Source organism: Bos javanicus, chromosome 3 (genome assembly GCF_032452875.1).
Source record: "Bos javanicus breed banteng chromosome 3, ARS-OSU_banteng_1.0, whole genome shotgun sequence".
NCBI classification, from domain to species: Eukaryota; Metazoa; Chordata; class Mammalia; order Artiodactyla; family Bovidae; genus Bos; species Bos javanicus.
Genome location: NC_083870.1, coordinates 8,925,433 through 8,952,692, shown reverse-complemented (window position 1 = coordinate 8,952,692; position 27,260 = coordinate 8,925,433). Strand labels below are relative to the sequence as shown.

The 27,260-nt window shown below is 44.5% G+C and overlaps 1 protein-coding gene across 7 annotated transcripts; it reads right to left on the bottom strand.

Moving 5' to 3' along the window:
• Positions 1 to 1,101: 1,101 nt before the first annotated feature.
• LOC133238329 (T-lymphocyte surface antigen Ly-9-like) lies at positions 1,102 to 26,354 on the bottom strand. 7 transcript variants are annotated; one of them, XM_061401307.1, is made up of 6 exons: positions 26,093 to 26,354; positions 14,125 to 14,256; positions 6,236 to 6,577; positions 3,804 to 4,076; positions 2,812 to 3,078; positions 1,102 to 1,531 (listed from the first exon to the last, which is right to left on the bottom strand). In XM_061401307.1, the coding sequence occupies exons 3-6, from the start codon at positions 6,552 to 6,554 to the stop codon at positions 1,452 to 1,454; spliced, it is 939 nt and encodes a 312-aa protein (XP_061257291.1). In that variant the 5' UTR covers positions 6,555 to 6,577; positions 14,125 to 14,256; positions 26,093 to 26,354; the 3' UTR covers positions 1,102 to 1,451. The 7 variants fall into 7 exon arrangements, with proteins under 7 accessions (XP_061257291.1, XP_061257282.1, XP_061257301.1 ...); XM_061401298.1 differs by lacking the exon at positions 26,093 to 26,354 and adding an exon at positions 14,488 to 17,249; XM_061401317.1 differs by lacking the exon at positions 26,093 to 26,354 and adding an exon at positions 14,373 to 14,452.
• Between the last annotated feature and the right edge of the window lie 906 nt (positions 26,355 to 27,260).

Sequence of the window (27,260 nt, the reverse complement as noted above, 5' to 3'; positions counted from 1 at the left end):
GGGTCAGGAAGATCCCCTAGAGAAGGAAATGGCAACCCACTCCAGTATTCTTGCCTGGAGACTCCCATGGATGGAGGAGCCTGGTGGGCTACAGTCCACGGGGTAGCAAAGAGTCAGACACGACTGAATGACTTCACTTTCCTTCTTTCTTCATGGGAGGAAGAGAGTTCAGGGTCTTCCTACTCCATCATACTCCATTCTATTCCTTTTTAAAAATGTAATATCTTCTCATGTTTCTAAGAATATTAAATACAGATTTGGGGGGAGTTATTTTTTTTTCTCTTGCTCCCTGCATGCTCTCTCTTTCAAGTTTTTTTCTTTTTTCTTTTTTTAATTGATTCTGTTTGTCTGGAGACTCTCATTCACAGTTTTCCTCAAATATCCTGCGATCTTGGCTGCCTATTTATATTTCAGGATATATCACCAAGTACTTTACTAGAATCTTTGTACTGGATGGAGTGTCAATCCTCATTGTAAGTGAAGTAGGAACTAAAGTAATCAGTTGAGAGTGAAAAAAAGAGATGTTCAAGGTCATTCTCTCACCTAAATTATACTTTTGGCTCCATTGTTTGCACATGGTTCTAATTCTAGAGCAATCTATTTAGCACTTCAAAGCAGCTTGCTGTCAAAACCTCCAACTTCTTTCTTTTGCTAGCTATTGAACACTCAAGGAAATTTTAGGTTAAAGATTCCATTTTCTTCTTCCTTTTATCAAAAACAGGAAGGAAAAAAAAAACACAATCATATAGGACTCCAATTTTTATGAAGCTTCCTAATAGTCCTCAAATCTTAAAAAGAACTTTCTCAACTCTGATCCACCTAGTCATTCATGTGTTAAAAATATATATATATTGAAATATCTACCATGAGCCAAGAACCCTCAATGGCTGAATGTCTTGTGGGGGAGATAGACAAAAAACAAGTAAACTAACAAATTAATATATACTTACAAATTGTGATAATTTGACAAAACCAACTGGGTACAATGACCCAGGAAGATTTGCTTAAATCAGGTGGTGAAAGAATGCTCCAAGGAGACAAAATTTAAGTTGAATCTGGGCCCTCTGAGCCCATTTACATAAATTTTAACAAAAAATAATATCTATGCACAATATTTAACAATTTTATTATCATTATATTTCAAACCATTCAATTTTTCTTAAATTGAATAAGCCTCTTTTCTTTCTGAACATGTTAAAACACAATTAAACAAAACATAAGCAGATGGTTTTAAACAGAAAATACATAGCTGTTTCTTCATTGTTTTGAACTCAGTTTGCAAACAAAATTGGTTTCCTGCTTTAAGCAATACAAGTGTTTCTTTCTCACACCTGCAGATTTGGGTATCAGGCCACATTCCTCTTTCTTTCTCTGTGTAGACTTTCTTATCTGTATTTCACAGAGTGACCTTCTTTTCACATTCCTACTCTTGGCTTTTCCACATGTCAAGTTCAAATCTGTTTAATCTGCAAAGCTCCCAGGATCAAAAAGAGAAGAAACTCTTTCCTCAGGCAGCAGGGTAGGAAGGAACCTGAATTAACAATGATCACAGGTTAGGATCACAGTTTAAACATCTATTACAAGCTGGGAATTGGAGGTGCAGAGAAAGGTAAGCATGGGCTTTGTCATGATTCAGTTGAGGAGACACGCATGCACAAAGGCTATTTTACAGCATGCTCCATGTTCTAAAGTCATTTACTAGAGTTAGCTGAAGGTGGTGACGATTGTGAGTTCCCCAAGGGGTGGGAATTTATCCAGACCTCTTCTTCACCGTATCTCCAATGACTAGAACAACACAGGCCTTAAAAATGCTCTGTAAATGTGTGTTGCTTATGAACAAAGAGGTGCTAAAATATTTGTACTTTAGATACTGGGCAGACACCAAAGTGTTTGAAGCAGAAAAGAAACACAAGCATTTCTTTCACTTAGAAGTCCCCTAGCAGCACCATCAGGAGGGTGATTGGGAGGGGAGAGAAGTTAGGAGACCAGGTGAAGAATATGTGAAGCAAGAAAGGTGTGAGTAAGGGCAGGTAGCATGGGGAAGATAAGTGTTCTAAATAACGTCTGACTTTCTGCCTTTGGCAACAGGAAGAAAAGAAGAGGTGCAGGGAGAGGCCTGGGCAAAGGACAGCATCAGTCCTGAAAAGGATGATGGCTGGAAAGAAAAAGTCCAGGAGAGAGCTGCCCAGGTGGCTGAGGAAAGCAGGTCAAGGATAACAATTGAGGAGTAACCCATGAGCTCAGCCATCAGGATGCCCCTGGAACAAACCAGCCACAAGGGGTTGAAGAGTGGATGGTTAGTGAGGAACAAGAGACAGGAAGCAGAGACAACCTCTTCAGAAGTCAGCAGAGAAGACAAGAGGGACAGGTGTGTTGGGACTGAGTTGGTTTCCTGCCGTGGCCTGTGAAAGCCAGGAGAAGCCACCCTTGCCCACCAGAAGAACACAGTCCCAATGCCCTCTCAGAGAAGCTACAGGCAAGGAGAAGGGCAGAAGCTTCACAGGCGAGGAGGTCTGGGGCCCCTCCTCCAGGGGCTCTGCAGCACTGAATGGGGTGAATGAAGCAGCTTTCCTCAGGGAGCCCCAGGAACGAGCCATTACCCAGCTGAGCCTGCTGCACATCTAGGCACAGGGCTGACAGAAGGTGAGCAGAGCTCCCAGGTTCTCATCTCCGGCCACCCCAGAGATGCTCCCTGTTGCAAACTAACCCAGCCCTCCTTTTCTTCAATCATTCCCAGAACCCCAAGGAAGGCAGGCAGGCATGCTGAGAATCTGGACTGGGAAAGAAGGGTTCTCAGAAGGAAGCGGTTACCTGAGCAGAGGGGCTTGACAGAGATGGAGCTGGAGCTCTGGCTGACGGGGTTCTTGACTGTACAGTGATAGCTATCGCTGACCCCAGATCTCCAGGAGATGCTGAGAGTGGTTCCCCCGTGTGACACAACCGCCCCCTGGCCTTGGGGGTCCCAGCTGTACTGAACATCCTCTCCAGCCTGGTCCAGCAAACAGGCCAGAGTGATGAAGCAGGTCCCATCCTTCATGATCTGAGAGCTGGCTGTGATTTTGGGCTCCTGTGGTCTCTCTGTGCCAAGAAAGGAAAGTTCAAGCTATGAGAAGGCTCCAGGCTGGCCAAGCAGAGGAGAGGGAAGATCAAGTTCAAACGTAAGCTCTCTAACCCCCTCACCATAGACATGCAGGATGAAATCCTTGGTGATGTTGACTGGGGGACTATGCAGAGTTATCCAGGCTCTATAGGGGCCAGAGTCCTGCAGTCTCAGGGAGCTGATCTGAAGAGAGTAGTTGTGGCAGGGGATGCTCAGTCGCTAGCTGTAGGGTCCCTGAGTCCCAGCAACCAGGATTGGCTCCCCTGCCGGTCCTGGTCGCAAAATAGCAACAAGGCCTCGAGAGCTCCAGGTAACCTTTTCTACCTCCTGCCCCACTGGGACCTCCAGGGGCAGAGTGCCTGACTTCCCAAGGATGCCGATCACTGTCTCCCCTACTGATTCCTCACCACCCTGGACTCCTGGCCCTGCAGATGGAGAGAGAAAACCACAGCTTCTGCGTCAGGGCCTCCCTGCCTGTTCAGGGCAGCCACAGATCCTAGCCAGCCCCTCCTGCCCAGACCCCTCCAGCCTCCCCCTCGACTCCAGTGGGTCTCCCTCTCCCCAACCACTGAGACACACTCTGGCCCACCCACTCTCTCTTAAGTGTTTGCCTTTCTCCTCGGGGCCTGAAGGGGACAGGACTCCTTCCTCCACCTTCCATTTCAGAGTTGTCAAGTAGGGTACATGCTCGGATTCCAGGTACCTGTGCATGAAGGCGGCACCAAAATGGGAAGGGAGCTACTGTTACTGACTGGGTTCTTGACCATGCAGGTGAAGTTCAGTGCGCTATCCCCAGGCCGCAAGCTGACACTCAGGACAGACCCTCCATGGGACACAGTGGTCTGGGGTCCCAGGGGCGCCCAGCTGTAGGTCACAGTGCCTCCTCTGCTTTCTGCCACGCATGTCAGGATGATGAGGCAGTGTCCATTCCCACTAATCCTGGTGCTCACTGTGACACGGGGCTGGGCCAGCGGCTCTGTGTGTCAGAAAAAGAACCAGCTGAGGACTGGGAAACTGCTCTGGGCCTTCCCTTCATGGGGCAGAAGTAGGAAGTGCTGCCACCAAGACCCTGCACCACCTTGAATACACATAACAAGCAACAGAGGTAGAATCCGCCCACATCTATTCTAGAGCTTTGGGCTTTATAAGACGTGTCACTTAATATCTCCTCTGATTCTCAGAACAATAGTATGAAGTAGTAGCTTCATTGATAGGTTTGATCTCCTTACAGCCCAAGGGACCCTCAAGGGTCTTCAACACCACAGTTCAGAAGCATCAATTCTTTGGCGTTCAGCTTTCTTTTATGGTCCAACTCTCACATCCATACCTGACTACTGTAAAAACTATAGCTTTGACTAGATGGGCTTTTGTCGGCAAAGTAACGTCTCTGCTTTTTAATATGCTATCTATCTCTTTAGCCTAGAAATAAAAACCCTTTTTCCTACCTGGGCTTCCCTTGTGGCTCAGCTGGTAAAAAATCTGCCTGTAATGCGGAGACCTGGCTTCAATCCCTGGGTTGGGAGGATCCCCTGGAGAAGGGAAAGGCTACCCACTCCAGTATTCTGGCCTGGAGAATTCCATGTACTGTATAGCCCATGGAGTCATAAAGAGTTGGACACCACTGAGTGACTGGCACTTTCCTACCTGCCAGCAAAGCTGTCATGGGACAACCGTGACTTGGGAAATGCCCTTGAAGCATTAAAATCTGGACTTTTATCATAACTGTTGCCCCAGATACCATCTCTGGAAGACCCCAACTCTGATCAGTTAGCACAGCCTTATATCCTGTTCAGAATCCACACTGAGCTTGTCCTACCAAAACAGCCATCAGCACAGTGAGAGGGGCTCTCCCACCATCTCTGGGTGAACAGCCCTGCCCCAGGTCCCAACAGCCCACCACCCAGTGTTCCCTTGCTCTGTCTGAGGAATGGGCCATAGTCATTCCAAGCCAATTTATGACAGAAATGCTTTCACCCCAACTGTGTGAACCTGACCAGGGCAATTTTGTCAACCCAAGTTTAAAAAAAAAAAAAAAAAAAAAAAAACCTTCATCTATTAATAATAGGAATATTCCCTGTTCCATAACCCAGGAAGTTGTATGAGAAGGTTCTCCACTTTCCTGCAATCACTCATCTTCCTGTGTTCATCCTCATGATTCATTGGTACCTTCCAGCCACAGCATCCTGATGACCTTGCCTGGTGAACTTACCATCCACAGCAACCTTGTTCCTCAGGCAAAGACTGGAATCACATCTAATCCAAGTCTTGCAAAGGTCTTGTGATCCTCCCAGAACATGAGAAGTGGGTGGCTTGTGAGGCATTTCTTTGAAGCCATCTCCCACAGGCCTCGCACTGGTCCCTCCTGGGAGGCTGTCATGAGACTGTTTTTGTCTTGAGGTCCCAGGCTTCCTGCTCCATCCCCACAGAACAGAGCTGCTGACTATGAAACTTCTCTGCAGTCTAGAACTGGTTTCTCAGCAACTCCCATTACGGTCATCTGGCCCCTTTAGCCTCAGGGTCATCCTTTCTGGGCTGTGGGATGAGGACCCAGGGATCTGAGCCCTTTGGCCCCTCTCCCTCTCTACATAAGTAATAAGCAGGCTAAATCTAAAAGTACCTGACTGTGTCTTCACTGGCCAACATTGCTGCTGTGTGTGCCTGGCACCCCCGCCCCACTGTATTCTTTGTAGTTTCCCCTGCTAAAACAATCACTGACATTTCCTTGAGGAATATGATAGTAGTGTTCTCCTGCATCTGTGCAGAGCTTTACAAAGCGTTTTTCCCGTGAATTTTATTCTCACGAAAGGTAATGTTCTATTTTAGCAAGGAGGAGGCTCGAGACCTCATGAGTCGGTTGTGGCAGAAGCTGGTTCTCAGGGCCCAGAATCCCATTCTCTGCCCAAACGCAGGGATTTAACTGCAATTGGTCTGGGACACATCCCAGCCATCAACATTTTTTAGGATATTCTCCCAGGCAACTCTACTTTTCATGTTTTTCTCAGTTAAGCACATGTTAGTCTCATAATTAGAAAGAAAACTATAATTGTTTCTAAAAGGGAAGTGGGAAAGGCTATAAAAGTGACTGAAAGACAGGCTACGCACACACCCACCTATTGCCATACCCCGGACACTCACCATAGACATGCAGGCTGTACTCCCTGGTGTGGGTGAGGCGGGAGCTCCGAAGATTAACGTGGGCTCGGTAGGACCCCGCGTCTGCCCAGTTCAGGTGGCTGATCTGCAGGGAGCGGTCTGGGCCCACCACACTCAGACGACCCCAGTACCGTGATTCTTCCTGGTGAAAGGTGTCTGGTCCTCCAGCTTCTACCAAGGTTACTGTGGCTATTGCCCCAGGGACCGAGCGACTTACCCAGGAGATGCTCTCCACCTGCTGTCCATCCTGCAGCTGCAGGGGCAGAGTGACAGAGCCCCCCAGGGTCCCAGTTACCACCATGGGGGCTCTGGAAGCCCCTGGTCCTGCAGACAGAGAACAGCCTGTTACATTGAAGGCTCACAGCAGGCCTGAAGGAGAGTCAGGGCCATGATTAGTATTCCTATTTTATAGGTGAGAAAATAGAGACCCACAGAATATAGGTGCCTTGCTCAAGACAACATTGCTAGTTATAGACAGAACTAGAACTCAAGAGGGATTGATGCAGAAGCTGAAGCTCCAATACTTTGGCCATCTGATGTAAAGAGCCAGCTCATTGGAAAAGACCCTGATGGTGGGAAAGATTGAGGGCAAAAGGTGAAGGGGATGTAAGAGGATGAGAGAGTCCATCACTGACTCAATGGACATGAGTTTGAGCAAATTCTGGGAGGTAGTAGAAGATAGGGAAGCCTGGTGTGCTGCAGTCCTTGGGATCGCAAAGAGTCGGACATGACAGTGACTGAAAAACAACAACCTCCACACCACAATGGTTTCCTTCCACATTTATATTAATTAATTAACATACAAGGAAATAATCAATGAAGGCTGTCCTAAAGGTTGCAGGTACTAAGTGTCCTGGAGAGTAAGCAAAATCCTTGGGAGGGGCTCTGGTGTGGGGGGAGGGAGCTGGATAATCTCTACTGTTTCTGTGAGTCCATCTCTTGGGGAAAAGGAACAGAAATCATCCAGCCCAGTCACATCCATGCAAGAATTGCCTTGCAGTATCCCCCATAATTGCTTATTTGGCCACTTCTGAGACAAAAGCCAGCTCCTCTAAGGTGCAGCCAGAATCTGGGAACATATCTTTCTAGAGCAGGAGGGCTAGTGTTGTGCTGGCCAGGCCACGTTAAGCATGGTGAGAGGGACAAGCATTTGGATACCAGCCTATAATGCACTTGAGAGAAGAGTGTAACTCCAGGGCACTAGTCAGACTGCCCGAGTTCAAGCCCTTGCTCTACCAAGTGCTAGCTGTGTGATCTTGGGCAAGTTACTTAACCTCTCTGAGTCCAAGTTTTCTAACCTGTGAAACAGGATTGTCATCTTGCAGGATTTTGTGTTAAATGAGACAATCACGTAAATACCTCATTATGGTATTATTCAAGATACTTAATGTCACTGAGGGTTTCCCTGGTGCCTCAGATGGTAAAGAATCTGCCTGCAATGCAGGAGACCTGAGTTCAATCTCTGGGTTGGGAAGATCGCCTGGAGAAAGGAATGGCAACCCACTCCAGGATTCTTGCCTAGAGAGTTCCCTGGGCAGAGGAACCCGGCTGTCTATAGTCCATGGGGTTGAAAAGAGTCAGACACGACTGAGCGACTAATACTCACTCACTCTTTCAATGTCACTGAAGTTAGTTGGTGCAGGCTTTTCTGCTGAAAGTTGAACTGAGAAGTCCTGTGATAGTAGCTGTGGTGACGAGGAGTAGGAGAGAGCTTGCTATGCTGTGGGTGGGCACTCCACACTGGGGGACATGCAGTGTCCCATGTGCCCACCACAGAATCCACCCTATGACCTGCTGTTTCTTCTTCCCATGCAGCTCTTCTGGCTCCACTTGGAGGAATGTGCAAGTTGACTGGAAGCATGCCAAGGCAGTGCTTACACCAGATGGATCTTCCTGTCCCAAGTTGGCCCAGAACCTTCAGTCCAGCTTGGAAGAATTCCACCCTTGATCAAGGAGCTATGCTCACCCTTGAGTACAGTGATTCCTTAAGCTTAGTTCAAGAGCTGCTTCCTTTCTGGGGCCTTAGCTGAGCTCCATACTTCTGGTCCAGCCATGCCTACCTCCCAGTTTCCTTCAGCCTATGGAAGCATCACTAGGAACAAAGCTAGTGGAGGTTATGGAATTCCAGCTGAGCTATTTCAAATCCTAAAAGATGATGCTGTTAGAATGCTTCACTCAATATGCCAGCAAATTTGGAAAACTCAGCAGTGACCACAGGACTGGGAAAGGTCAGTTTTCATTCCAATCCCAAAGAAAGGCAATGCCAAAGAATATTCAAGCTACCACACAATTGCACTCATTTCACATGTTAGCAAAGTAATGCTCAAATTTCTCCAAGCCAGGCTTCAATAGTACATGAACCGAGAACTTCCAGATGTTCAAGCTGGATTTAGAAAAGGCAGAGGAACCAGAGATCAAATTGCCAACATCTGTTGGATGATCGAAAAAACTAGTGAGTTTAGGAAAATAACTACTTCTGCTTTATTAACTACACCAAAGCCTTTGACTGTGTGGATCACAACAAACTGTGGAAAATTCTTCAAGAGATGAGAATACCAGACCACCTGATTTGCCGCCTGAGAAATCTGTATGCAGGTTAAGAAGTAACAGTTAGAACGGGACATGGAACAACAGACTGGTTTCAAACTGGGAAAGGAGTACATCAAGGCTGTATATTGTCACCCTGCTTATTTAAGTTATATGCAGAGTACATCGGAGAAGGCAATGGCAACCCACTCCAGTACTCTTGCCTGGAAAATCCCAAGGACGGAGGAGCCTGGTAGGCTGCAGTCCATGGGGTGGCTAAGAGTCAGACACAACTGAGCGACTTCATTTTCACTTTTCACTTTCATGCATTGGAGAAGGAAATGGCAACCAACTCCAGTGTTCTTGCCTGGAGAATCCCAGAGATGGAGGAGCCTGGTGGGCTGCCATCTATGGGGTCACACAGAGTTGGACACTACTGAAATGACTTAGCAGCAGCAGCAGAGTACATCATGTGAAATGCCAGGCTGGATGAAGCACAAGCTGGAATCAAGATTGCCAGGAGAAATATCAATAACCATGGACACGCAGATGACACCACTCTTATGGCAGAAAGCAAAGAACTAAAGAGCCTCTTGTTGAAAGTGAAAAGGAGAGTGGAAAAACTGGCTAAAAACTCAACATTCAAAAAATTAAGATCACAGCGTCCAGTCTCATCAGATCAGATCAGATCAGATCAGTCGCTCAGTCATGTCCGACTCTTTGCAACCCCATGAATCACAGCACGCCAGGCCTCCCTGTCCATCACCAACTCCCGGATTTCACTCAGACTCACATCCATCGACTCAGTGATGCCATCCAGCCATCTCATCCTCTGCCGTCCCCTTCTCCTCCTGCCCCCGATCCCTTCCAGCATCAGAGTCTTTTCCAATGAGTCAACTCTTCACATGAGGTGGCCAAAGTACTGGAGTTTCAGCTTTAGCATCATTCCTCCCAAAGAAATCCCAGGGCTGATCTCCTTCAGAATGGACTGGTTGGATCTCCTTGCAGTCCAAGGGACTCTCAAGAGTCTTCTCCAACACCACAGTTCAAAAGCATCAATTCTTCGGCACTCAGCCTTCTTCACAGTCCAACTCTCACATCCATACGTGACCACAGGAAAAACCATAGCCTTGACTAGACGAGCCTTTGTTGGCAAAGTAATGTCTCTGCTTTTGAATATGCTATCTAGGTTGGTCATAACTTTCCTTCCAAGGAATAAGCGTCTTTTAATTTCATGGCTGCAGTCACCATCTGTAGTGATTTTGGAGCCCAGAAAAATAAAGTCTGACACTGTTTCCACTGTTTCCCCATCTATTTCCCATGAAGTGATGGGACCAGATGCCACGACCTTCGTTTTCTGAATGTTGAGATTTAAGCCAACTTTTTCACTCTCCACTTTCACTTTCATCAAGAGGCTTTTGAGTTCCTCTTCACTTTCTGCCATAAGGGTGGTGTCATCTGCATATCTGAGGTTATTGATATTTCTCCCTGCAATCTTGATTCCAGTTTGTGTTTCTTCGAGTCCAGCATTTCTCATGATGTACTCTGCATGTAAGTTAAATAAACAAGGTGACAATATACAGCCTTGACGAACTCCTTTTCCTATTTGGAACCAGTCTGTTGTTTCATGTCCAGTTCTAACTGTTGCTTCCTGACCTGCATACAGATTTCTCAAGAGGCAGATCAGGTGGTCTGGTATTCCCATCTCTTTCAGAATTTTCCACAGTTTATTGTGATCCACACAGTCAAAGGCTTTGGCATAGTCAATAAAGCAGAAATAGATGTTTTTATGGAACTCTTTTGCTTTTTCTATGATCTAGCGGATGTTGGCAATTTGATCTCTGGTTCCTCTGTCTTTTCTAAAACCAGCTTGAACATCTGGAAGTTCACGGTTCACGTATTGTTGAAGCCTGGCTTGGAGAATTTTGAGCATTACTTTACTAGTGTGTGAGATGAGTGCAATTGTGTGGTAGTTTGAGCATTCTTTGCCATTGCCTTTCTTTGGGATTGGAATGAAAACTGACCTTTTCCAGTCCTGTGGCCACTGCTGAGTTTTCCAAATTTGCTGGCATATTGAGTGCAGCACTTTCACAGCATCATCTTTCAGGCTTTGGAATAGCTCAACTGGAATTCCATCACCTCCACTAGCTTTGTTCATAGTGATGCTTTCTAAGGCCCACTTGACTTCACATTCCAGGATGTCTGGCTCTAGGTCAGTGATCACACCATCGTGATTATCTGGGTCGTGAAGATCTTTTTTGTACAGTTCTTCTGTGTATTCTTGCCATCTCTTCTTAATATCTTCTGCTTCTGTTAGGTCCATACCATTTCTGTCCTTTATTGAGCTCATCTTTGCATGAAATGTTCCTTTGGTATCTCTGATTTTCTTGAAGAGATCTCTAGTCTTTCCCATTCTGTTGTTTTCCTCTATTTCTTTGCATTGATCACTGAAGAAGGCTTTCTTATCTCTTCTTGCTATTCTTTGGAACTCTGTATTCAGATGTTTATATCTTTCTTTTTCTCCTTTGCTTTTCGCTTCTCTTCTTTTCACAGCTATTTGTAAGGCCTCCCCAGACAGCCATTTTGCTTTTTTGCATTTCTTTTCTATGGGAATGGTCTTGATCCCTGTCTCCTGTACAATGTCACAAACCTCATTCCATAGTTCATCAGGCACTCTGTCTATCAGATCTAGGCCCTTAAACCTATTTCTCACTTCCACTGTATAATCACAAGGGATTTGATTTAGGTCATACCTGAATGGTCTAGTGGTTTTCCCTACTTTCATCAATTTAAGTCTGAATTTGGCAATAAGAAGTTCATGATCTGAGCCACAGTCAGCTCCTGGTCTTGTTTTTGCTGACCGTATAGAGCTTCTCCATCTTTGGCTGCAAAGAATATAATCAATCTGATTTCGGTGTTGACCATCTGGTGATGTCCATGTATAGAGTCTTCTCTTGTGTTGTTGGAAGAGGGTGTTTGTTATGACCAGTGCATTTTCTTGGCAAAACTCTATTAGTCTTTGCCCTGCTTCATTCCATATTCCAAGGCCAAATTTGCCTGTTACTAATAGATGGGGGGGAAATGGAAACAGTGACAGAGTTTATTTTCTTGGGCTCCAAAAGCACTGCAGATGGTGACTGCAGCCATGAAATTAAAAGACGCTTGCTCCTTGGAAGAAAAGCTATGACAAACCTAGACAGCATATGAAAAAGCATAGATATTACGTTGCCGACAGAAGTCCATCTAGTCAAAGCTATGGTTTTTTTCAGTAGACGTGTATGGATGTGAGAGTTGGACTATAAAGAAAGCTGAGCTCTAAAGAATTGATGCTTTTGAACTGTGGTGTTGAAGAAGACTCTTGAGAGTCCTTTGGACTGCAAGGAGATCAAACCAGTCCATCCTAAAGCAGATCAGTCCTGAATATTCACTGGAAGCACTGATGCTGAAGCTGAAGCACCAATACTTAGGCCACCTGATGTGAAGAGCTGACTCATTGGAAAAGATCCTAATGCTGGGAAAGATTGAAGGTGGGAGGAGAAGGGGACAACAGAGGATGAGATGGTTGGATGGCATCACGACTCAATGGACATGAGCTTGAGTAGGCTCCGGAAGTTGGTGATGGAAAGGGAAGCCTGGCATGCTGCCGTCCATGGGGTCACAAAGAGTCAGACACAACTGAGGGACTGAACTGAACTAAACTGCTTTTTGTTGGCTTGTTTGTTGGCTTACTTCATTCTGCTTCATACAAATAGCTGTGTTGTTTGTCTTTCCCCATAGCTCATGAGTTCCCCAAGGAGAGGAGAAGGTAGAAGGGAATTGTTATCTGAGCAATAAAGTTGAGTAAGGCTGATGGTTTAGCCAAGTGGCTAGGTGCAGTGGGATGTGTGCAGAGCTTCCTTTTCTGAATCCTGTTTCTGGATTCAAGTGGGGGAAAGAGACAGAAAAGGATCAGCTCAGGACATGAATCATTGGTGCCAGACACTTTGCCAAGTGCATTAAGCACATTATTTAATTTAACCTTCACAGCAATCTAGTAAGGTCAATATCTTATTCCCACTTCACAGATGAAGACCATGAGACTCAAAGAGCTTAAAAAGCCTACTTGCCCAGAGTCACTGTCTATTGGAAGCAGCAGAGTCCACATGAAACCCAAGTTCGCCTGCCTGCAAAGCTGATGCTCTGTCGACTACCCTGTGCTGCCAACAGCAGGACTGTACCCCACCTCATTCCTCCCTGTGCACCACTCACCTCTACCCCATCACACACAGCCCAGCACCAGCACACGAGAGGCCTCAATAGATAGTTCTGGAACTGAACCCAAGAAATATGAACTTTTTTTTAAGGCAAGATCTGTCTCACCCATTTCTTCATGTGCCCAAAGGAAGCCCCCATGGACAATGATCTCCAAGGGCCTGACCTGGACACCACAGAGGAAGCGAAGCTCATTGATTCATTTACTCTGTGGGAGGACAGGAAAGTGGCGGCAAGGGGAACCTGACAGGAATCCGTTCTCTGAGTTTTCAGTTCTGTGAATGTGGCTGGAGACAGTATGGTCTGAGTTTCCTTGTTGCTTCTGCATTCCAACAGCTGCACTGACTTCCATTCTCACAGGTCACCAGCTGTGTGCCAGAAGGTGTCGCCTCGTGTCTTAGTTCATCTTCTGTAAAGTGGGCTTAATACTTTCTGCCTATACCACAAGATTGTTGGGGGAATCAGACTATTTTAAATTTGAGTAAAAGTTCTTTATAAACTGCCAAGTTTTAAACACCTCTAGGTAGGCTGCAGTCCATGGGGTTGCTAAGAGTCGGACACGACTGAGCGGTTTCACTTTCACCTTTCACTTTCATGCAATGGAGAAGGAAATGGCAACCCACTCCAGTGTTCTTGCCTGGAGAATCCCAGGGATGGGGGAATCTGGTGGACTGCCGTCTATGGGGTCGCACAGAGTTGGACACGACTGAAGTGACTTAGCAGCAGCAGCAGCAAGGGATTCCATGGCAGGCTTAGGGCACATCCTAAAGGCTAGGGTGGGGGCCACCCTGAAGTCAGGTGACCCTGATAACTAATACAAGCTGCATTCCTCCCAAAGGAGGATGAAAGAAAGACTGAAACTCAGATGACTAAGAGCAGAACCTGGTCCCTCACTGTGGGTTTCTCAGGAGCTCTGTTCCCCTGGCCTCCAGTTCCCAAGCCTGTCTTCTGCCACCACTCAGGTCCTTGGGGACAGGGGAAGGAGCAGTAAGAACTCAGAGGGACAGGACCTGTCACAAGGTGCTAGGTTCGAGACCACCTAAAGATGTCATTTGTGGGACAGGAAAGCCCAATTCACAATAAAGGTGACTCACAGGGGCAGAAGGGAAGAGATTATGCTTGAGATGGCAGATGCAGATGAGGTCCAGGAACTGACTATGGCAGATCCTCTATCTCAAGTCCCCAGCTTCAGTCTCTCTGGGGACGTCCAGGCTCCTTGTGACTCACTAGCAGTGTGAGAGTGACAAGACACAATCAGGGTTTTCATGATCTGAGATGATAGTACACACACCTCACACACACTACTTCCCTCCCCGCCTCACACACATATACCAGCACTTACACACAGCCTGGCTCCCAGGAAAGCAAAATCTTCAGTGAAAATGACCTATTGCTAGAGAAACCTAATGTGTAAGGAGGTAGAGGTGCCTGGGAGGTAGTAGCAGGGACAGACTCACCAATGAGAAGACCAAGGAGGAGCAAGGACCACAGGAAAGAAAAACCCATTCTATACAGCAGACTGGCCCACCTCAGGACGGCCAATGGACTGTATGCGTGTAAATGTCAGCCCACAGACTTTCATTTCCCATTTTTAGAGCTCAATTTAATCACATGTAGCTTTTGAGTCACAGGATGTAAAAATGAACATGAAAGAAAGAAGCATGAGAAGCAGCAGAGTAAGCTATTTAAAAGCCAAAGCTGACAATGTCTCGGCCTTGCTTTAAAGCCTTCCAAGGTCCCCCACCCCTTATAAGCTAAAGTCTAACTAAGGTCACAGGCCTGGAGGACAAAATCCTTTAGTCTCTGCTGGCTTCCTGTCTTGAGCTTGGTCTCATGTTCTGTCACCAAGTCTCCCATCTAGGACTCCCCACACACGATTTCTTACTGCTGGAAATGGTTGCTGCAACTTGGTTTACTGGACTACCCTAGTCCCTGCCACCTAGTTCACCTTTCTCTACCACCCTCCCATTCTCTCATTAAAGTTGTGACCACCTTGGGAAAGACTTCCCTGAAACCCCAGGCTAGAGCAGGTGCCCTCTTCTGGGCCTCTCGGTTTCCTCTCATTCACCTTGTTTACTATAAAAGTCTGCTTACTCACATACTCTTTCCCCAGCATACTCTCAGCTCCTTGATGGTAGGGTCTACCTTTTTCATCTTTTAGTTCCTAGTGACTAGCTCAGTATCAGCATATAATATGAATTTAGTTCCTACATACTGTACCTTCTTTAGCACAGAAACAAGGCTGGAAGGATCCAGGAGAAAAGACTGTTGGGCCCACATCTACCTCCAACCACGAGGACTACCAGATATTATTTTGCTCTCTTGGCCTGATTCCTGATCCATGGGTGGATGGAGGGAAAAGGTAGAGCTGGGGCAGGTATAGAGATCCCTCCCTTCTTCTCCACACCTAAGAGTCCCGATGGCTTTGCGAGGCTATGCAAACTCCACTGACATCTCCATGACGATGTGATTTGACTAGTGTCCCCCATTGGCTCCTTTACTTCTCAAATTTTGAAAAGCATCTCCCTAGTCATCAGTGTATGGTGGCTATATGTCCTGACAAGAGTTGAAGAGAATCCATGCTGCTTTTAAAAGGTCACAAGTGGTCTCCCATTGGTCACATAGACCCTTTGGCTTTTATCTTATGTGACTGCTTGGTGGAATTTGATATTGCAACCCTCCCTGCTTGAAACCTTCTCTTGGGGGTGCTCCAGGATGCTATTCTCACTGGGTTCTCCTCACTCATTTATTCAAGACATTGCGCTGAGACTGCTGATTCAAAGATGAAAAGAAGTCTCTGCAAGCATGTTGCTCATAGGCTAGTGGGAAAGAAAGTCACATCAATAGAAAAATAAAGCTATGTGGATGACTTAGCCTGGGGATTGGGTGCAGTGGGATAGGTGGGAAAATTTTTGATCTGAATCCTGCCTCTGCTGCTTCCTAGCCCTGTGATCTTAGCAAACTACTTTCCAATCAATAAGACTCCCCCATTACCATTTATTTCCCTAAAGATGGTTTTAGTGCATAGAAAATCATTCATAGGCTATATTTTTAAGAATTCATATTCAGTTTATTAAAAACAAATTAAAAACCTTGGTCAGCCTTAAGGCCAGTTCAGCTTACAAATCATGTTGGTCTAGTTACTAATCAAGAAACTTTTAACAAACCTTTTTAGGGACTCTTGATAATATTTGACTGATTTTACAAATGTATAAATTGATTCTCTTAAGGACTTCAACCTATTCACAGATCACTGCCTTGTCATGGCAAAGGGGCTTGCATAACTCAATGAAGCTATGAGCCATGCCATGCAGGGCCACCCTAGATGGACGGGTCATAGTGGAGAATTCTCACAAAACATGATCCACTGGAGGAGGGAATGGCCAACCACTCCACTATACTTGCCATGAGAACTTCATGAACTGTATAAAAAGACAAAAGGATATGACACCAAAAGATGAGTCTCCCAGGTCTGAAGGTGTCCGATATGCTAAAGGGGAAGAGCAGAGGACAGCTACTAAGCCCCAGGAAGAATGAAGTGGCTGGGCCAAAGCAGAAATAATGCTCCATTGTGGATGTATCTGATGATGAAAGTAAAATCCAATGTTGCAAAGAACAGTATTGCATAGGAACCTGGAATGCTAGGTTCATGAATCAAGGTAAATTGGATGTGGTCAAACAGGATATGATAAGAATAAACATCAACATCTTAGGAATCAGTGAACTAAAATGGACAGGAATTGGCTAATTTAATTCAGATGACCATTATATTTACTATTGGAATAAGAATCACAAAGAAAAAATGGAGTAGCCCTCATAATCAACAAATGAATCTGAAATGCAGTACTTGGGTGCAACCTCAAAAAAAAAAAAAAAAAAAAAAGAATGATCTCAGTTCCTTTCCAAGGCAAGCCATTCAACATCACAGTAATTCAAGTCTATGCCCTTACCACCAATGCTGAAGAAGCTAAAGTTGATCGGATCTATGAAGACCTAGAAGACCACCTAGAACTAACATAAAATAAAGATGTTCTATTCATAATTGGGGATTGGAATGCAAAAGTAGGAAGTCAAGAGATACCTGGAGTAGCAGGCAAGTTTGACGTTGGAGTACAAAAGGAAGCAGGGCAAAAGCTAACAAAATTGTGCCAAGAGAATGCACTGGTCATAGCAAACACCCTTTTTCAACAACACAAGAGATGACTTTATATATGGACATCATCGAACTGATTACATTATTTGTAGCCAAAGATGGAGAAGCTGTATATAGTCAGCAAAAATAAGACCCAGAACTGACTGTGGCTCAGACCATCAGCTTCTCATAGAAAAATTCAGGTTTAAACAAAGTGCTGAAAACCACTAGGCTAGCCAGGTAAAACCTAAATCAAATCCCCTATGAAGATGCAGTGGAGATGAAGGATAGATTCAAGGAACTAGATCCAGTAACAAATGTGCCTGAAGAACTATGGATGGAGATCTATAATATTGTACAGAAGACAGTGACCAAAGTCATCCCAAAGAAGAAGAAATGCAAGAAGGCAAAGTGGTTATCTGAGGAGGCTTTACAAATAGCTGAGGAAAGAAGAGAAACAAAAAGCAAGGGAGAAAGGGAAAGGCACACCCAACTAAACACGGGGTTCCAGAGAATGGCAAGGAGAGACAAGAAGGCCTTCTTCAATGAACAATGCAAAGAAATGGAGGAAAACAACAGAAGGGGAAAGACTCGAGTTTTCCTCAATAAAACTATATATATGTCAAGGGAACATTTCACCCAAAGATGGGCACAATAAAGGACAGTAATGGTAGAGACCTAGAAGAAGCAGAAGAGATCAAGAAGAGACAGAAAGAATACACAAAAGACCTGTACAAAAAAATATCTCAATGACCCCAGTAAGCATGACAGTGTGGTCAGTCACCCAGAGACAGTCATTCTAGTGCATGAAGTCAAGCAGGCCTTAGGAAGCACTGCTGTCAATAAAGCTAATGGAATTGCTTTAAAGTTATTTGAAACCCTAAAAGACAATGCTATCAAAATGCTGCACTTAATATGTCAGCAAATCTGGAAGACCCAGCAATGGCCACAGGACTGGAAAAAGTCAGTCCTCATTCCATTTCCCAAGAAGGGCAGCACTAAATAATATTCAAATCATGGGACAATTGCACTCATTTCCCATGCTGGTAAGGTCATGCTCAAAATCTTACAAGCTAGGCTTCAGGATTACATGAACCAAGAACTTCCAGATGTCTAAAGTGAAGTCTCTCAGTCGTGTCCGACTGTTTGCGACCCCATGGACTGTAGCCTACCAGACTCCTCCCTCCATGGGATTCTCCAGGCAAGAGTACTGGAGTGGGTTTCCATTTCCTTCTCCAGATGTCTAAGCTGGGTTTAAAAAAGAGAGAAGAATTAGAGAAAAAATTGCCAACATTTGCTAGATCATAGAGAAAACAAGGGAATTCCAGAAAAACATCTACCTCTGTTTCATCAACTACACTAAAGCCTTTGACTGTGTGGCTCATAACAAACTATAGAACCCTCTTAAAGAGATGGGAATACCAGACCATCTTACCTGTATCCTGAGAAACCTGTATGCAGGTCAAGAAGTAAGTTAGAACCCTGTATGGAAAAACTGACTGGTTCAGGATTGAGAAAGGAGTACAAGGCTTTTTTTTTTTTGGTCACCCTGTTTATTAAACTTACACGCTGAGCACATCATGAGAAATGCTGGGCTGGATGAGTTACAAGCTGGAATCAAGATAGACTGGAGAAACATCAGCAACCTTGTATATGCAAATGATACCCCTCTAATGATTGAGGGCTGGAGGAGAAGGGGTCAACAGAGGATGACATGATTGGATGGCATCGCCGACTCAATGGATATGAGTTTGAGTAAGCTCTGCGAGTTGGTCATGGACAGGGAGGCCTGGTGTGCTGCAGTCCTTGGGGTTGCAAAGAGTCAGACATGACTGAACGACTGAACTGAACTAAATGGAAGAAAACAAAGAGGAACTAAACCTCTTGATGAGGGTGAAGGAGAGTGAAAAAGCCAGCTTAAAATTAAATATTAAAAAAACTAAGATCATGGCATGCTGCTCCATCATATCATGGCAAATAGAAGGGGAAAATGTAGAAGTAGTGACAGATTTCCTCTTCTTGGGCTCTAAAAGCACTGTGGATGGTGACTGCAGCCATGAAATCAGAAGATGGTTGTTTCTTGGCAGGAAAGCTATGACAAACCTAGACAGTATATTGAAAAGCAAAGACATCGGTTTGCCAACAAAGGTCTGTATAGTCAAGGCTATCATCTCTTCAGTGGTCACGTATGGTCGTGAGAGCTGGACTGTAAAGAAGGCAGAGCACCAAAGAATTGATGCCTTTGAACTGTGGTGCTGGAGAAGACTCTTGAGAGTTCCTTGGAGAGCAAAGAGATCAAATCAGTCAATCTTAAAGGAAATCAACCCTGAATTCTCATTGGAAGGATTGATGCTGAGGCTGAAGTTCTAATATTTTGGTCACCTGATGTGAACAGCTGACTCATTGGAAAAGACCCTGATGCTGGGAAGGCTTGAGGGCAGAAGAAGAAGAGGGAGTCAGAGGATGAGATGGCTCGATGGCATCTCTGATGCAATAGACATGAAGTTGGGCAAACTCCGGGAGAAGGTGAAGGACAGGGAGGTCTGGTGTGCTACAGTCCATGGGGTAGCAAAGAGTTGGACAAGACCAGGCAATTGAACAACAAGAACTTCACATCTCACTATCAAGTATTATATATTTAATTTCCTTTTAAAGTTCTGATCAACAAATAAGCCCTCCCAAATACTTAAAGAAGGCTTATAAATCTAACCCATTAAAGTTTTAATTATGATAATTCTTAATTTGCTTTAAAATACTCAACACCTCATATATAATTCCAACTAAAATCCTAAATGTAAATCAATTACTCAACTACATAGTTCAAATCAGAACCACAAAGTTAATTATTACTTTAATAAGCTAAATTTCTCAAACAATACATATGCTTAAACAAGTGTATTGATTAATGTCTTGAACATGTCTATTCTGAATCCTTTGTCTTTCCAGGACTGAAAGATTCATAACTACAAAGGAAATAATAGTCTCAAGACCAGTTATTCCTTGGGGAACCTTCTCAGCCAAGTGGTTTAGTCACTTAGTCACGTCCCACTCTTTGGAGTGGGACTGTAGCCTACCAGGCTTCTCTGTCCTTGGGATTCTCCAGGCAAGAATACTGGAGTAGGTTGCCATTTCATTCTCCAGGGGATCTTCCTGACCCAGGGATCACACCTGCATCTCCTACATTGCAGGCAAATTCTTTTACTACTGAGCTATCAAGGAAGTCCTCTCAGCCAAAGACAGTTGCTTAATGACCAGGCATCACTGAGATGTTAGCTGAGGTTCTATTTACTTGCTTTGCTGATGCCCTCTAAAATGCTGGTCTCATGGCTTGTGTCCTCTAGATTCAACTTGCTCGCTGTGGTATTACCTAATTCTTCCCCTACCTACAGCTACAGAACTTGATTTTTCTTTTGCATTTCTTTTGTTCTTAAGATATTTAACTCCCTTTCCATTTAGGTGTAAAGAGTTTTGAACTTGTCAAAATTCTATACTCTTTTCATATTATTCCAATCTTTAGGAGTTTATTCATATTAAAACCCCACACAAGGTTAAAAGTAAAGTCCCAAAAAAGTGCAGTTGTGTAAAATGCAGGGTCACCTTAATTGCAGAGTTCATGATGAACTGACTAGGGGTTCATGTTGAGTCTATGCAACTAAATTTAGCACTGTGGCTTCAGGAACCAAATCATAGCCCAGGCTGGCGTTTGATGCTATCTGAGGGCAATGCCCAGTAGATAAAAGCCTATGACTGGCTGGATTCAGGACAGCAGCTGGGATTGGAGACATTTTCCAGGCATTTGTACCCTTTGCTGGTTTGGTTCAAGGACACAGAGAAACTGGAGATGCTGGGACCAACCTCCCTCCTCTCTGCTTCCCAGCACTAGGTGCCTTTGCATCCACAGCCCAATGAGAACATTAGCCTTCCCTGTATGAGCACAAGGGCTAGGATAATACAAGACCCCATTTGCTGACTACATTATATCAAAATTCACATTACTTTAGATTTTTACTGTACTTAATTACTATACTTAAATGATGCTTCATTTGGAGTCTATGTATCACAAGACTCATCTATGTTCACAACTTCAAAGAAGGCCCTTCCAATGACATTTCCCTCAATAAGCCTCAGTTGGCTTCCCTGGTGGCTCAGACGGTAAAGCATCTGGCTGCAATACGGGAGACCGAGGTTTGATCCCTGGGTCAGGAAGATCCCCTGGAGAAGGAAATGGCGACCCACTCCAGTTTTCTTGCCTGGGAAATTCCATGGATGGAGGAGCCCTGTAGGTTATGGCCCATAGGATTGCAAAGAGTCGGACACGACTGAGCGGCTTCACTTACACTTTTCCTCATCTCTAAAATGGGGATAACAGGAGCATCAGTGAAGTAGGGTTGATTTGAGAATTAAAAGAGAAAACATATTAAAATTTTGAAAGAAATTAAAGACAAAAAGAGAAAAGGAGGAAAAGCTCCAAGTACAAAGCCTTACCTTAGTGATTATTTTTATTATTATCAATACCTTTGTTCTCTCCTCCCACGCAGGCTGTCCCTACTTTTATGCTCTTACCTGGGCTCCCTAAAAGCCCCTTACCTGTCTTCTTATACTGCAGTCTCATTCCTTCCATCCACCTTTCACTACTGCTGTTGGAGTAAGCTTTCTACAAGTCTTTGAATCATGCCATGCCTCTGTTTAAAAACACATGTTAAAGCGTTCTCTGCTGACTCAGTGATAAGGAATCCATCTGCCAATGCAGGAGACATGGGTTTGATCTCTGATCCAGGAAGATGCCATGTGCTGTGGAGCAACTAAGCCCATGCACCACAACTACTGAACCCACATGCCACAACTACTAAAGACCAAGCACCGTAGAGCCTGTGCTCCACAACAAGAGAAGCCAATGCAATAAGAAGTTTGTGCACCTCAACTAGAGTAGCCTCCACTTGCCACACTTAGACAAAACGTCCAAGGAACAATGAAGACCCAGCACAGCCAAAAATAAATAAAATTATTTTTTAAAAACACCTGCTGGATCACCACTGCCTTTAGTCTGTTGTCTTAGTCCATTTGGGCCATTAAAACAAAAATACCATAGACTGGGTTCCTTATAAATAAGAAATTTACTTCTCACAGTTCTGGAAGCTAGAAGTCAAGGTTTAAGTCACCAGCAGATATGGTGTCTGGTGAGAGTCTACTTCCTGATTCATAGACAATCATCTTCTCATTGTGTCCTCACATGGCACAAACTCTGGGATCTCCTGTATACGGACACTAATTCCATTCTTGAGGGCTCCAATCTCCTGACCTCATCATCTCCCACTTCCTAATACCATCATATTTGGAGTTAGATTTCAACATGTAAATGTTGGGGAGACATATTCAGTCCCTGGCTCCTAGGTTGTAAGACCTTTTATCTGGACTTGGCAACCATTCTTGGCCCCACATCCTGCAGCTCCTCTCTAGACAGCTATGTTCTAGCCACAGGTCCAGTACTAGAGTGAAGTGAGAGAGGCACCTAGAGCAGGGGTTCCCCACCCCTGGGCCATGGACCAGTACCAGTCCATGGCCTGTTAGGAACTGGGCCATACAGCAGGAGGTGAGCAGTGGGCAAGTAAGCAAAGCTTCATCCGTATTTTCAGCAGCTCTCCATCGCTCGCATTAACACCTGAGCTCCACCTCTGGTCAGGTCAGCAGTGGCATTAGATTCTCAAAGGAGCACAAACCCTACTGCACTTGAATCACCCCAAAACCATCCCCCAACCCCCGCTCTGTGGAAAAATTGTCTTTCACAAAAACGGTCCTGGTACCAAAAAGATTGAGGACCACTGATCCCCAAATTTAAGGAGACACAAATTTAAGGAGACATTCTGTCTCTCTGGATTGCACATCATCAGCATGAACAGCCTCTGGAGAAGCTCTCCATGGGCAGAGGTGCTATTCTAATTGTCCTCCCCTTCCTCTCCTTCCTCTTAGACTTCCTGGGTTAAAATTCTCATTGACTACAAAACTCAGAGCGAGCTACTTAATCTCTTTGTACTTCAGTTTCCTCTTCTATTCAAGCTAAGTCACTTCAGTTGTGTGACTCTTTGCTACCCTATGGACTGTAGCCCACCAGGCTTCTCTGACCACGGGACATAGAGTGTCCATTCTGTCCATAGAGTAGAAATGATTTTTTAAAATATCCATCTCATAAAGCTGTTGTGAGGACTAATGAATTAATACATGTCAAATATTAGAAGAGAACTTAGCACCCAAGAAGCACTCACTGAATGTTAACTAAAACTACACACTCCACCATCCTGAAGTTTTCAAGTCCCCTAATGTTACAGCCTAAGTAAATATATGAATCTCAAGATACAAGAAGTTGCAGCTATTACACTGTCAATTAAAAAGAAGCCAGCTTCCCAAGGCAAGATGAAAGGAATTATTTCACCCCCAACTACCAGGACCCAGTGACTCGACAGATACTGAGCCAGACCTGACTTTGAGTTTTTGAGTGTTTCCTACAGAGGCACAGATCAGCAGTGGCCTGCCACAGGGACAGGGGGTCTGGCTGCAGCAGACCTGGGACATGAAGCATGTGGCATAAGCCCTCTTGGAGGAAGTCACCATTAGCCCCACCATAAAGCTGCTGAGCAGACAATGCACAAACTGCAGAACAATTATACCAAAGAAATTCTTGCACTGTTAAGAAAGTTCTTAAGAACCCACAACAGATTCCCAACCTGGAAATCTGGTAAAGGGACTGAGAAATCCCAGGGAATTTGACCTTGGAGACCAGTGAGATTTGATTACAGAACTCCCACAGGAATGGAGAAGCAGACTCTTGGAGAGCACAAGCAAAACCTTGTGTGTACCAGGAGCCAGGAGAAAGAGGCAGTGTCCTTATAAGAGACTGGGCCAGACTTGCCTGTGAGTGTCCAGGAGTCTCTAGCGAAGGCATGGGTTGACAGTGGCCTGCTGTGAGATTAGGGGCACTGAATACAACAGTGCAGGAGTAAGTCCTTTTAAAAGAGGTCGTCATTACTCCTACCATAGTTTGGTCTCAGGCTAAACAACAGGGAGGGAACACAGCCCAACCCATCAATAGCAAATTGGACTAAAGGTTTACTGAACATTGCCCCGTCCATTAGAATAAGACCCAGATTCCCCTACAGTCAGTCTCTCCCATCAGGAAGCTTCCATAAGCCTCTTATCCTTCATCAGAGGGCAGACAGAATGAAAATCACAATCACAGAAAACTAACCAAACTGATCACATGGATCACAGCCTTGTCTAACTCAATGAAACTATGAGCCATGCTGTGTAGGATCACCCAAGATGAACAGGTCATGGCCGAGACTTCTGGCAAAATGTGATCCACTGGAGAAGGGAATAGCAAGCCACCTCAATATTCTTGCCTTGAGAACCCCATGAACAGTATGAAAAGACAAAAAGATATGACACTGAAAGATGAACTCCCCAGGTCGGTAGGTGCCCGATATTCTACTGCAGAGCAGTGGAGAAATAACTCCAGAAAGAATGAAGAGACAGAGCCAAAGTTAAAATAACGCCCAGTTGTGGATGTGACTGGTAATGAAAGTAAAGTCTGATACTGTAAAGGAAAATGATGCAGAGCCATCTGGAATGTTAGGTCCATGAATTGAGGTTAATTGGAAGTGGTCAAATAGGAAATGGCAAGAGTGAACATCGACATTTTAGGAATCAGTGAACTAAAATGGACTGGAATGGGCAAATTTAATTCAGATGACCATTATGTATACTACTGTGGGCAAGAATCCCTTAGAAAAAAATGGAGTAGCCCTCACAGTCAGCAAGAGTCTGAAATGCAGTACTTGGGTGCAATCTCAAAAATGGCAAAATGACCTCTGTTCGTTTCCATTGTAAACCATTCAATATCACAGTAATCCAACTCTATGCCCCAACCACTAATGCTGAAGAAGCTGAAGCTGGATGGTTCTATGAAGACTTACAAGACCTTCTAGAACTAACACCAAAAAAAAGATGTCCTTTTCATCATAGGGGCCTGGAATGCAAAAGTAGTAAGTCAAGAGATACCTGGAGTAACAGGCACGTTTGGCCTTGGAGTACAAAGTGAAGCAGCACAAAGGCTAACAGAGTTTTGCCAAGAGAATGCACTGGTCATAGCAAATACCCTCTTCCAACAACACAAGAAATTACTCTACACATGGACATCATAAGATGGTCAATATTGAAATCAGATTGATTATATTCTTTGCAACTGAAAATGGAGAATCTCCATACAGTCAACAAAAACAAGACCAGGGGCTGACTGTGGCTCAGATCATGAACTCCTTACTGCAAAATTCAGACTTAAATTGAAGAAAATAGGGATAACCTCTAGACCATCCAGGTATGACCTAAATCAAATCCCTTTACAATTACACAATGGAAGTGAGAAATGAATTCAAGGGATTAGATCTGACAGACAGAGTACCTGAAGAACTATGGCTGGAGGTTTTTGACATTGTACAGGAGGCAACTGTACATAGTCAACAAAACGATCAAGATCATCCCCAAGAAAAAGAAATGCAAAAGGCAAAATGGTTGCCTGAGGAGGCCTTACAAATAGTTGAGAAAAGAAGGGAAGCTAAAGGCGAAGGCAAAAAGAAAAGATATACCCATCTGAATATAGAGTTCCAAAGAATAGCAAGGAGAGATAAGAAAGCCTCCTAAAGTGATCAATGCAAAGAAATAGAGGGAAATAATGGAATGGAAGACTAGAGATCTCTTCAAGAAAGTTAGAGATACCAAAGGAACATTTCATGCAAAGATGGGCACAATAAAGGACAAAAATGGTATGGACCTAATAGAAGCAGAAAATATTAAGAAGAGGTGGCAAGAATACACAGAAGAACTATACCAAAAAAAAAAGTCCTAATGACTCAGATAACCATGATGGTGTGATCACTCACCTGTAGCCAGACATCCTGGAACACAAAGTCAACTGGGCCTTAGGAAACATCACTACGAACAAAGATAGTGGAGGTGATGGAATTCCAGTTGAGCTCTTTCAAATCCTGAAAGATGATGTTATAAAGTGCTGTTGTAGCCACGCCTTCCGGGAAACAAACTCACTCAGAAGGATGATGCAGATAGTGAAGACCAGTTTATTACACTGGTGGGCCCAAGGTAATCTCCTCTTAGCCAAGGACCCTGATCAGCTTCTGTGAAAACCTTTTATACCCTATGTGTAGGTGCTCAAACCCATCTCCCCAAATTCCTTGAAACCTGCATAAACAAAGAAAGGTAGATACGATCACAATAGCCCCATCACTCATGTGTCATGTGCTTAAACAGTTAAACAATTGGTCATTAATCAATAAGCCAAGGTTATACTCTGATAAGTACAGAAAAAAAATTTATGACCTGTCCAGAGACAGGGGTGATTAGTATATGTTTTCTCTTAGGTGATGAGTAACCTAGATACGACTCTCAAGGTTCCTTTGTCCGGAGGGGGTCTTATCCTTCTGTTGGTATGTCGTTTCCATAGGCACTAAGCACAGAGTTCAGAGTCCACGGAAAAGGTGGCCAAGCTTGGCCAGCACTGAACAGGCCTACGATGGAGTCCAGGCCCTACGGTTTCCTCCTTCAGTGCTATACTCAATATGCCAGCAAATTTGGAAAATTCAGAAGTGGCCACAGGACTGGAAAAGGTAAGTTTTCATTCCAATCCCAAAGAAAGTCAATGCCAAAGGATGTTCAAACTACCACACAATTGCACTCATCTCACACCCTAGCAAAGTAATACTCAAAATTCTCCAAGCCAGGCTTCAACAGTACATGAACTGAGAACATCCAGATGTTCAAGTTGGATTTAGAAAAGGCAGAGGAACCAGAGATCATATTGTCAACATCTGTTGAATCTTAAAAAAAAAAAAAAAAACGCTGAGAGCTCCAGAAAAAATCTACTTCTGCTTTATTGACTATGCCAAAGCCTTTGACCGTGTGGATCACAACAAACTGTGGAAAATTCTTCAAGAGATGGGAATACCAGACCACCTGACCTGCCTCCTGAGAAATCTGTATCCAGGTCAAGAAACAACAGTTAGCACTGGACATGGAACAACAGACTGGTTCCAA

Bases quoted from the DNA above. Each gene is read 5' to 3' on its own strand.
- LOC133238329 (XM_061401278.1), bottom strand. From the start codon at position 14,536: ATGGGTTTTTCTTTCCTGTGGTCCTTGCTCCTCCTTGGTCTTCTCATT. The intron at 6,578-14,487 runs GTGAGTCTGTCC...CTCTGTCTGCAG, and splicing joins CCTCCTTGGTCTTCTCATTG to GACCAGGGGCTTCCAGAGCC. The intron at 1,532-2,811 runs GTAACCGCTTCC...TTGTTAATTCAG, and splicing joins TGTCAAGCCCCTCTGCTCAG to GTTCCTTCCTACCCTGCTGC.